Here is an 11911-nt window from a genome sequence, read left to right as displayed (position 1 = left end):
GGTTGAGCTATAGGCGCCGAGCCCCGCCTTACTGATTTTAAAATCTGGTCACCCTAGGCAAGAGGATCACTTGAGCCCAAGAGTGTGAGGTTGCTGTGAGCAATAATGCCACAGCACTCAACCCTAGCGTGACTGAGTAAGACTCTCAAAAAAAAAATCCATTTTTTAGGCCATAGTAACAAAATGTTGTATAATATTGAGATCTGTATATTGTCAGAAGCCATTGACTAAAATTAGCTCAAATTTATATCATTACCTGCATACAGACAGTACATTATTTAGTAACATTGCCATCTAGTGCTAAGGAGCAAATAATACTGTGAAGTCTTAGTATTATGGTATTAAATTCCATTTCAGTTTTATAATTTCCTTATTAAGCTTCTCTTGGGACTATGTCCCCAATATGTTTTGTTTTATTTTGTTTTTTCTTCCTGTGATCAAAAGTAATATCTGCCTAATAATGCTCCCAGTATAATAACTAATAAATCCAAATAGAAATAGCTGTAAACATTAAGTGAGGAAAGCACGATGTAAAACCTCGTCTCGTATATTAGAATTTTGTGTTGCACCATATGCTGTTGCTCTTTGAATTCAATTTCCTGAAGGGACTGTACATATTAAATGCTTGATTTAAGCAAAGCATTATGGATCTCAGAATCCAGCCCAGCCATGGTGGCTTACACCTGTAATCCCAGCACTTTGGGCCAAGGCAGTATCATGTGAGGCAAGAAACCAACTTGAGTAATGTAGTGAGACTGCATCTCTACAAAAAAGATAAAAAATAAATTACCTGGGTATGGTAGCACATGCCTCTATTCCTGACTACTTGGAAGATTGGGTTGAGAGGATCACTTATGCCCAGGAGTTTAAGACTGCAGTGAACTATGATCATGCCATTGCACTCTAGCCTGGGCAACAGGGTGAGAACATGTCTCTTTTTAAAAAAAAAAAAAAAAAAAGTGGGGCATGGTGGCTCACACCAGTAATCCCCACACTGTGGGAAGCTAAGGAGGGAGAATTGCTTGAGCTCATGAGTTCAGGACTTGCCTGAGTGAGAGTGAGACCCCAACTCCTAAAAAAAATGAAAAACCCAGCCAGCTGTAATCCCAGTGGCTTCTAGAGGCTGAGGCAGCAGGATGCCCATAGCCACAGTCTGAGGTTGCAGTGAGCTATGATGACATTGCACTCTGCTCAGGGCATAGGGTGGAACTCTGTCTCAACAAAAAAAATTCTTAAAGCAAAGAAATTTTAAAAAAAACTTATGTCGCAAACCAGAGTGGAATGAGTGGGGAATGAGAAAAATACACCACAAGAGAAGACAGAGACAAAAGCTGGGATCGGGAGGACTAACTGAGCTGATGGCTACAGCCAGCACCAAAGTACAAAATCAGCTTTATTTTATAGTATCTGTCCAATGGGAAGTAGCATAAACAATATGGGGAAATAACATAAACAAAAAACATTTTTGCTCTTACAGGAAAATGCAGATGACTTGAATAAAGACAAATCTTCTTGTTAATGGTTTCTTCTCAACTTCGTTAACATAAGAAGAAGGAGAGATCACAAGAATCTCTCTGCATAGTTAACAAAACAAAGGAAGAACTATATCTTAGTGGTTACTACTCAACTTTGTTAGCATATGACAAGGAGAAGGAAGGGAAAGATTACAAGGATCTCTACATAGTTAGCTAGACAAAGAAAGAGCTATGTGACTTCTGGCAGAGGGAAGCATGAAGAAAGGAATATGGTTGTTTTGGGAATGGAGGAGAGGCAGTTGAGGGTTCATTCCCTGAATGTTCTCCAGGCTATGGGGGCCCTGCCTCCTCACACCCACTCTCCACAGACTTGAATAGACATTTTTCCATGTAAGATATGTAAGTAGCCAATAAGTACATAAAAAGGTAAGTCATTAGCAACCTACAAATCCAGGCCACAATGAGATACCACATCATATCCGTTAGGATGGCTAATGTCAGTAAACAGGAAAATTACAAGTTTTGACAAGGATATGGAAAAATCAGAACTCCCTTGGATTTGTTGATGATACAGTAAAATGGTGCAACCACTGTGGAAAACATTTTGGTGGTTCCTCTAAACAGAATTGTCATATGATCCAGCAATTCCACTCCTGAGGATATACCCAAAAGAACTAAAAACAGATTCAAACAGATACTTTTACAAGAATATTCATAGCAGCACTAATTTGCACTAGGCAAAGGGTAGAAACAACTCAAGAACCCAAGTTATCCATCAATGGATATATGTGTGATGTGTACATTCAGTGGAATATTATTTAGCCCTAACAGAAATGAAATTCTGATACATGTTACATCACGGAGGAACCTGGAGAACACTATGTTAAGTGAAATAAGCCAGTCACAGATAAAAATTGTATGATTCACGTATGTGAGATAACTAGAATAGCCAAATTGGCAATTTTATAAAAACAGAAAGGAAAACATAGGTTACTAGGGACTTCAGGGGTAGGGAAGGGAGGAGACTTGTTTAATGGTTGCAGAATTTCTGTTTGGGATGATAAAAAAGTTCTATAAATAGGTAGTAGTGATGCTTACAGAACATTGTGAAAGTACTAAATTCCATTTACACTTAAATATGGTTAAAATGGTAAATTTTATATCTATTTTAGCACATTTTTTTAAATGAGGGGAACAGATTATCTCAGTCAGTAGACATTTAATAATGCCAGGAATCCAAAAGTGAGTAAGTCACAGTGTTCAACCTGAAAAATGGAACCTGTACACTTGATTACAGTTACATGGTCTGCACAGAAAAAATCTGTCCCAGAGGAGAATCTATTGTGTGTTTTGACTTATAGTGACTGGGTTTGAAATGTTACAAGGGAGTTTTACACAAACAGCTATGTCCTGGATGATTCTTTACACAGGGGAACAACAGGGTGATTCATAGTAGCATAGCCTTGGTTATCCCATCAAATGTTATACTGCTTTGCATTATGAGAACATGATATTCCAGAGGGATTTTATACATTTTTAATATCCTAATACATTAATTGGTGCTTCTTAACAGGTATCCAAACACAGGTTTATCATGATTGCTATTAAGACTATATATGGTGTTATGTGACGATAGCAAACTTCAATGTATTAAATGCTCATTGGACACCATACATTATACTGAGAATTTAATTTTCAATTAAATTTTCAATTTTCAGCAGCTCTATGAGATAATTGCCACAATTGTCCCCATTTTTCAGATGACAAGGTAAAAAGACTATGTAAATGTCCCAGTTACCAACTAAGAATTGAACATAGGTGTCTTTGATTTCAGAACCCAACGTCTGGTTTCTTCAAAAGTAAAAATGTAAGGAAATTGAAACATGTCTGTTTGTCATTGTTGTCATCGTTTACATCCACAATTTACAATTAGGTGTTAATGTTGCCTTCTATTGGAAGTGAATTTTTGAATCTGGGAAATCCTTCAAAGCAGCGGTTCTCAACCTGTGGGTCACAACCCACAGGAACTATATTAAAAGGTCATGGCATTAGGAAGGTTGAGAACCACTGCTTCAAAGTGCCAGTGAGTGTTATGACAAGATGCTCTTATTGAGTCTTACTATGACATGATTAGTGTGGGCCTAAATTTGCCATTTGACAATTCTCTCTTGTTAACAAAGGCCTTTTGTCTTATTTACTTGCTGGAACATACTATGTTATCTTTTTAATATTAATAGAATTATTTTTATTTAATATTTTCTAAAATAAAATGGCTTGGGGCTCGGCGCCTGTGGCTCACGTGGCTAAGGCACCAAGCCACATACACCTAAAGTGGCGGGTTTGAATCCAGCCTAGCCGCCCAACCACCATTGTGGGTTGCACCCAAAAAATAGCTGGGTGTTTGGAGGGTGCCTGTGTTCCCAGCTACTTGGGAGGCTGAGGCAGGAGACTTGCTTAAGCCCAGGAGTTGGAGGTTGCTGTGAGCTGTGATATCAGAGCACTCTACCCAGGGGGACAGCTTGAGGCTCTGTCTCAAAAAAAAAAAAAAATGGCTTGGTATAAGGCTGTGATTTTTTTATAATTGGAAGAGACTTCTGCCTCTTCCTCCACAACAGTTATTTTGAGCTGACTGCATTCTCCTCAGACCTGCCCTGTTGCTTCTTACCTCACAGATGATGTCATCCTCACTAGTGAAAAAAATGCAAAACAGCATTCTCTGAACTTTCTGTCCCTCCCATGCAGGTTTCCCTACATCCTCATTGCTTGCAGTCTCCTGAGGGAATGCCCTTACTCCTTTGACTCGTATTACCATTTTTGCATTTTAACAACTTCCAAATCAGTACCTCTGGGTTCCAGATGTCCCGTGGAGACCTTAAACATGTTCACAGCTGACCTCAGCTTCCCCCCTCTCCTTCAACCTAGGGGCTTTTCCTGGGCTCGCCTTCCCAAGCAGTGTACCACCACCCAGTACTCAGATACCAGCCTATCTAATCAGTCCTTTATGTGGCCATCAAAGTGCACATCCTAAAATATAAAGATTAATGGCTCGTCCCCTGAGCATGTCCCCATTGCCCTATGGATTAAGTCCAGATACCTTAACGTGTCTTAGACACTCCACAGTCTGGCCAGTGCTGCTCTCCTCCCTTCATCACCCTCCTCCTACTAACCTCTGACCCATCCCTGGTGAAGTGCTTGCAGCTCTTGGAGTGGCTGTGCTCTCTAGCCAACTCACCTTGTCCCTCCCCTCAGCTTAACATCCTCTCTCTGGGTACCCATGGGCCCCTGCAGCTCTGATCTAAGGAGACCTTGTCACTGGTTGTCCTTGCAACTTTTCCCCACCTCACAGTCACAGCACAATGTTTGGCATCTGGTAAACTCAATAGTTGTTTATCAAGTGGATGAAGCAAACATTTGCCTGGAAGAAACTGGGTTTGTTTTCCTGTAGAAATGCAGTCATACCATAGTTCTATCACTATTCTACTTTAGATACAAGAAACTTATAGACTTGGTGAGGCCCTAAAAATACTGTGTATACTGCATTTTTCAGTATAAACATATATAGACAACTAGTTTTTATGTGTAGTTTACACATTTTAGGAATAAAACCCCAAGTTGAGGCTTCCTATGTTTTCAAAACACTTATATGTGTCTCCCATTAGAATTTAAGCTCTGTCAGAATTTCTGTTACTCCTCACTTTGCCTCTTGGGCCCAGATTAGAACAGGACATGGCATCCTATGAGTACTCAGAAAATAAAGGTTATTGAATATGGCAATGCTGCTTGATGGTGCAGGGAAGCATGAATATTTTTGAATATTTTGAATAGTTGCAGTGATGTCAATAAGCCAATTTACTAAAATGTATAAAGTTCTGGGGATAAAATGCTTTGCTTTTCCTTAATGATTCTATGATTAGAGAGTTTGAAGGGAGAATGGCCTATTATATAGTTCAATTATTTTGATATTTAGGACCCTGAGATGTGGTGCCTAGCTTTTATCAAGAACAGTAAAAATAAACATAAGGTCACTTGATAAGCACTTGCTCACTCTGTCCTCTCTAGTATCAGTCCCCTGTGTGTTACTGACATAAGACACTTAGGCACACTTAGCTTTGAAAAAGTTACTTCCCCTTCACCTTATATCCATTGGCAAGAAAAAATGAATTCTAACTGTTACCCAGAGTCTGTAAAAATTTGAATTTTATTACCAGAACAGATTTCCATCTGCAAATTTGGAGAAACTAAATGAACCTTGGCCTTACCCCTAGCACATCTTCATTCTTTCCATTCTTTATTTTCAGGTTCCATCTTTCCTTGCTTCTGCTGACTGCTTTGGTCAATGGAAAAACGTTTGGTTGTACTGATAGAGAAGAGATTTCTTTCACTGAGTAATTTGCTTTGTTTTTCAGTCTGCTCCCTCTGGACACAAACACCTGACTGTGGAAGAATTATTTGGAACTTCTTTGCCAAAGGAACAGCCAGCGGCTGTGGGTCTGGATTCAGAAGATATGGAAAGGCTGCCAGGAGATGTTTCCCAGAAAGAACCCAGTTCATTCCTACCATTTCCCTTTGAGCACTCAGGAGGAGCCCCTCAATCAGAAAACCTGGGTGTCCTTTCTGCTGCCCATCACTCTGCCCAACCTGAAGTCACCACTCCGGTGCTAATCACTCCAGCCTCCATCACACAAACTAGTGAGAAGCATGCCCCAAGCTACACAATCCCTATGAGCCCTGTGCTCAGTCCCACTCTGCCGGCTGAAGCTCCTACTGCCCAGGTTCCCCCCAGCTTACCTCGAAACAGCACCATGGTGCAGGCAGTGAAGACCACACCTAGACAGAGGTCTCCACTCCTGAACCAGTCAGTCCCTGATCTAAGCCACACCAGTCTGATTGCCAACCAGAGCCCCTTCAGGGCACCACTAAGTATGACCAACACAGCTGGCACATCCCTCCCAAGTGTTGATCTTCTCCAGAAACTCAGGTTGACTCCACAGCATGACCAAATACAGACACAGTCACTTGGGAAAGGTGCAATGGTACCCAGCTTTTCTTCAGCCGCTGGTCAGCTGGCCACACCCGAGAGCTTCATAGAACCTCCCTCTAAGACGGCAGCAGCAAGAGCAGCAGTCTCAGCCTCCCTGAGCAACGTGGTGCTTGCTCCCCTTCAGGTAGTAAAATGGGGATGTGATGAAACTACAAAGGGGGATGGAGATGTGATGTGGGTGATGGAGAGTAGGAACAACATGTAAAAAAGGGAGGATAAACAAGGGACAGACTATGCAGGCCTGGGATGTTCTGCTGTCAGAGCAATGGGAAGAAAGGGGAGGATTGTAGGCAGATTCATTGCTGTGGCTTCTGAAAGTCTCAAGTCATCTCTATGGTCCCTGGCTGTGGGTATATAGGGCAGGTCACAGGGTGGGCCCTCACTCAGTGTTTGTGAATGGGTGACCATCAGGAGTTCAGCAGCCTGATTTATCTCCCATCCAAGAACTGACCAGGCCCAACCCTGCTTATCTTCCAAGGTCTTTTTTGAGACACAGCCTCAAGCTATTCCCCTGGGTAGAGTATCGTGGCTTCACAGCTCACAGCAACCTCCAACGCCTGGGCTTAAGCGAGTCTCCTGCCTCAGCCTCCCAAGTAGCTGGGACCACAGGTGCTGCCACAATGCCTGGCTATTTTTTTTTGGTTGCAGCCATCATTGTTGTTTGGCGGGCCCAGGCTGGATTTGACCCCGCCACCTTAGGTGTATGTGGCTGGTGCCTTAGCCACTTGAGCCACAGGCGCTGAACCAAGCCTGACTTCTTAAGCCCTGGAAGAGCTGTGGTGTCCTGGGGGTAGAGCCACTGCTCTGCCACAATCCTATCCTTTCTTCCCATTGCTTCGCATTGCTATGCAGAATGTCCCAGGCCTATATAGTCTGTCCCTTGTTTGTCTGCCTTTGCCTCATTTTTTACATATTGTCCCCTCTCTCCATCACCCACAAATAGGGATGTGATGAAACTACAAAGACCTTGGTCTTAACTGACATGAAACAGATAATTTTAAAGATTTGTCTCTTTAAAGTTTGTCGGGCTGGGAACCAGGAGAGGTAAGAATACCTAGAGTGAACAGCTAAATAATTGGTTAATGATGGTGTATATTCTGTTTCTCAGAATTATTTCAAGTGATAAAATCTAAGAAATCATGTTTGTATTTTCCTATCAAGATATGCATTTTAGGGTTGGTTTGTTTGTTTTGTTTTTGTCTAATAATTGCAGTAGTACTCATTTGACTCAGGACCATAGATGCATATTTTTTCTTTGTTCGTTTATTTCTTTGTTTTGCAGTTTTGGCTGGGTCTGGGCTTGAACCCACCAACCTTGGTATGTGGGGCTGGCACCCTACTCCTTGAGCCACAGGCGCTGCCAGGACCATAGATCCAAATGACTCCAAGCTTAGTCTCTTTCCCAACCCCCTAGTATTCTCCTGAGTGCCTGCCTTGTGCCAGGTACTGTAGGGGGTGCCATAAGAACATCCCAGATTTGAAACATCCCAGGTGTGAAATCAAATAAAACTTCCTAACGAAACTGAAGTTTGAGCTAAGATCCAGCAACTCCTCAGGAGAAGTTAGCCAGGCCTTTTCCTAGAACTGGAAAAAGTATTTGAGGCAAGAATGGTCTGTGTAGTGGCCTGGATATGAAAGGGCATTGGTGAACTTAAAGAAATGTAGTGTGACTGGATTTACGATATAAAGAAAGTTGGAGGCGCCAGTATTAGGAGATGAAAAAGACTTTATGTAGGGTGGGCGCAGTGGCTCACACCTATAATCCTGGCACTCTGGGAGGCTGAAGCAAGTGAATCAACTGAGCTCAGGAATTCACGATCAGCCTCAGCAAGAGTGAGACCCTCTCTCTAAAAATAATCAGTTGTTGTGGCAGGTGCCTATAGTCCCGGCTCCTCGGGATGCTGAGGCAAGAGGATCCTTGAGCCCAAGAGTTTGAAGTTGCTGTGAGCTGTGATGCTATGGCACTCTACCCAGGGCAACAGAGTGGGACTCTTGTCTCAAAATAAAGAAAGAAAAAGACTTCATAAATTGTGTTAAGGAGTTTGAGTTTTGTTTCAGAGCCCTGGAAGTCTCGGAGGGGGTTTGAGGAAAGAGTGATGTACTAGAAAAGAGAAGACAAGAATAGGACCTGTCATCCAGGCTTGAACTGATGAGGGCCTGAATTTAGGGGTATGGACAGGTGGAGATGTCTCAGCAGTGGGACTTAGTTGGGGATTGGGTGTAGAAGGTAAAGAAAAGTTTGTCTCACAATAATTTATAAGGTTGGTGAGTTTGTAAACAAGAAAATCAGTTCAGAGTTCAAGTGACTGGTGCAGAATCACAGAACTGAAAGAGGGTAGAGCTACTGCTCTGAAACAGTATCGGGATTTTAGTCTCTGCCCTTTAATGATCTTCATCATCATTAATCTTTTAACATTTTACCAAATAATATTGTATAGAAAAGCCCTTCATAATTATTATACATTGTTTCTTAGGGGATATTTTACCCCCTTCCTTTGAAATCTTATATCAAAATAAAGGAAACTAAGCCAGGTGCAGTGACTCACGCCTGTAATCCTAGCACACTGGGAGGCTCAGGTGGATCACCTGAGCTCTTAGGCCAGCCTGAGCAAGTGCGAGACCCCACCTCTAAAAAATAGACAGGTACTATGGCGGGCGCCTGTAGTCCCAGCTACTTGGGAAACTGAGACAAGAAAATCACTTGAGCCCAAGAGTTTCAGGTCGCTGTGAGCTATGCCACAGTATTCTACTGGGGGCAACAAAATGAGACTCTGTCTCAAAAATAATAATAATAATAAAGGAAACTATTTTGTATCTTGGTCACTCACATTCATTACATTGTCATTCTTTGGCCATTTCTGCTGAAGTTCTCTGAACTATAAAACAGAGAGAGAATGTTCTCTTCAACAGATAAGTGTCATACACTTAAAATGGGCTTGCTGGCTTGGCGCCTGTGGCTCAAGTGGCTAAGGCGCCAGCCACATACACCTAAGGTGGCCGGTGAATCCAGCCCAGGCCTGCCAAAAACAATGACGGCTGCAACCAAAAAATAGCCAGGCATTGTGGCGGGCGCCTTTGGTCCCAGCTACTTGGAAGGCTGAGGCAGAAGACTCACTTGAGCCCAGGAGTTGGAGGTTGCTGTGAGCTGTGATGCCATGGCACTCCATCCAGGGGGACAGCTTGAGGCTCTGTCTCAAAAAAAAAAAAATGGGCTTGTTGCCCCTGTTGTAGTTGCTCTGGAAATCTAACCAGTAATCTTGAACCCTGCCCTCTCCAGATTCTGACCTCTGGGACGGAACCCCTGCCTCCTAGCAGGGGATGCTTACATTTACTAAAATTTTTCATTTACCTGTCAGTGGCCAAGTTTAAGAGCCGGGACTTTTTTGAATTCAAATGCATTTGCTCTACAAGTTCTTTGTCTCCAATGAATAAGGGCATCCCGGGCAGCACCTGTGGCTCAGTGAGTAGGGCGCTGGTTCCATATACCGAGGGTGGTGGGTTTGAACGCAGCCTCAGCCAAAACTGCAACAAAAAAATAGCTGGGTGTTGTGGCAGGCACCTGTAGTCCCAGCTACTCAGGAGGCTGAGGCAAGAGACTCACCTGAGCCCAAGAGCTAGATGTTACTGTGAGCTATGACACCACAGAACTCTACCAAGGGCAACAGGGTGAGACTCTGTCTCTAAAAACAAACAAACAAATGAATAAGGGCATCCCTTAGTGAAAATTTTTAGTTCTCAAGCCAAGTATTCTTCTGTATAAAGGCTATCTAGTGCCATTTGTCCAAGTTTTATTTTTGTTTTGGAGTGTTTTATTTTGTTTTGAGACAAGAGTCTCACTCAGTCCACCTGGCAACAGTGCTGTGGCATCATCCTAGCTCACAGCAACCTCAAACTCTTGGACTCAAGAGATCCTCTTGCCTCAGCCTACCCAGTAGCTGCAATTACCGGTGCCCACCATAATACCTGGCTAGTTTTTTCTGTTTTTAATAGAGATGGGGGTCTTACTCTTGCTCAGGCTGGTCTTGAACTCCTGAGCTCAGTCAACCACCCACCTTGGGCTCCCAGTGCTAGGATTACAAACGTGAGCCACTGTGCCCGATCACCTGTCCAAATTTAAGTCACTTTATTCAGAAGTATCATGCTTCCTGGATCTGTCATCTCTCCAGACTCAGCAGCAGAAAAAGTCTACCCAGGCTGTCCCTGGGTAGACTTGTAAGGGCTTTACAGGCATCCCTTTCCTGAGGGGAGCTAAAGAGAAGGAGTGGTCCAAGAGCTCTCGTGCAGCTCATCCGGGTTGCATCGTCACAACCAGCCTCTTCCCTCATTAGTTAATGTCTGCACCAGTCCCCATTTGCCAACCTAGAAATTGCTCCAGTAGCTAGGAAATCTTCTTAGTTGAAACTTGCTACATCTATTCATCTTTTCTTTTTAAACATTTCAGTCTATGCAGCAAAACCAGGATCCCGAAGTATTTGTTCAGCCTAAGGTGTTATCCACTCCTGTCCCGGTAAGGACTTCTTTTATCTGAAGAACACTATGTATTTTTTAAGTTCTTCTCCTGGGTGTGAATTAAAACGTTTTCACTTTAGTGAAAAATGTTAGCTTTCAAGCCAAGGTCCATCCATCTTAGATGCTTCTCCTAGGCCAGGCTCCCCTGCCCCATCAGTCACATTCACTGCGTGGCTTCTGAAGGTCTCGAGTCATCTCTGTATGGTCCCCTGGCTGTGGGTATAGAGGGCAGGTCACAGGGTGGGCCATCCCTCAGTGTTTGGGAATGGGTAACCATCAGGAGTACAGCAGCCTGATATATCTCCCATCCAAGAACTAACCAGGCCCAACCCTGCTTAGCTTCCAAGGTCCTATAAGATCAGAAGCTTTCAGGGTGGTATGGCCATAGATAAACCTGACTTTTTTTTTTTTTTTTAAGAGACAGAGTTTCATCTTGTTGCCCTCAGTAGAGTGCTGGGCCTCACAGCAACCTCCACCTCTTGGGCTTAGGTGATTCTTTTGCCTCAGCCTCCAATGTAGCTGGGACTACAGGTGCCCACCACAACACCCGGCTATTTTTTTAGCCGGGGCCGGGTTCAAACCGCCACCTTTGGTATATGGGGCCGGCACCCTACTCACTGAGTCACAGGCGCTGCCAAAGCCTGACTTCTTAAGCCCTGGAAGAGCTGTGGTATCCCCGAGTGATGGGGGGTGGGCAGAGCCACTGCTCTGCTACAATCCTCTCCTTTCTTCCCATTGCTTTGACAGCAGAATGTCCCAGGCCTGCATAGTCTGTCCCTTGTTTGTCCTCCCTTGCCTCATTTTTTACATGTTGTCCCCACTTTCCATCACCCATAAACCTTGAAATACATGTTCTTTTTCTCAGTTCTTTTTTTTTTTTTTTTTT

The 11911-nt window shown here is 43.3% G+C and overlaps 1 protein-coding gene across 1 annotated transcript in view; it reads left to right on the top strand.

Annotated features, from left to right (window-relative positions):
• Positions 1-11911, top strand: part of DCP1A (decapping mRNA 1A) — a 60965-nt gene that overhangs the window by 42504 nt on the left and 6550 nt on the right. Inside the window, exons 7-8 of the mRNA XM_003789388.3 lie at positions 5882-6640; positions 10958-11023. Of these exons, the coding sequence (XP_003789436.1) occupies positions 5882-6640; positions 10958-11023 (825 nt within the window). The remainder of the gene's footprint in view (positions 1-5881; positions 6641-10957; positions 11024-11911) is intronic.

This window comes from Otolemur garnettii, unplaced genomic scaffold (assembly GCF_000181295.1).
Source record: "Otolemur garnettii isolate 467f Iridium unplaced genomic scaffold, OtoGar3 scaffold00032, whole genome shotgun sequence".
NCBI classification, from domain to species: Eukaryota; Metazoa; Chordata; class Mammalia; order Primates; family Galagidae; genus Otolemur; species Otolemur garnettii.
Note: the sequence above shows the minus strand (reverse complement) of the source record. Positions and strands in the feature narration are given on the sequence as shown.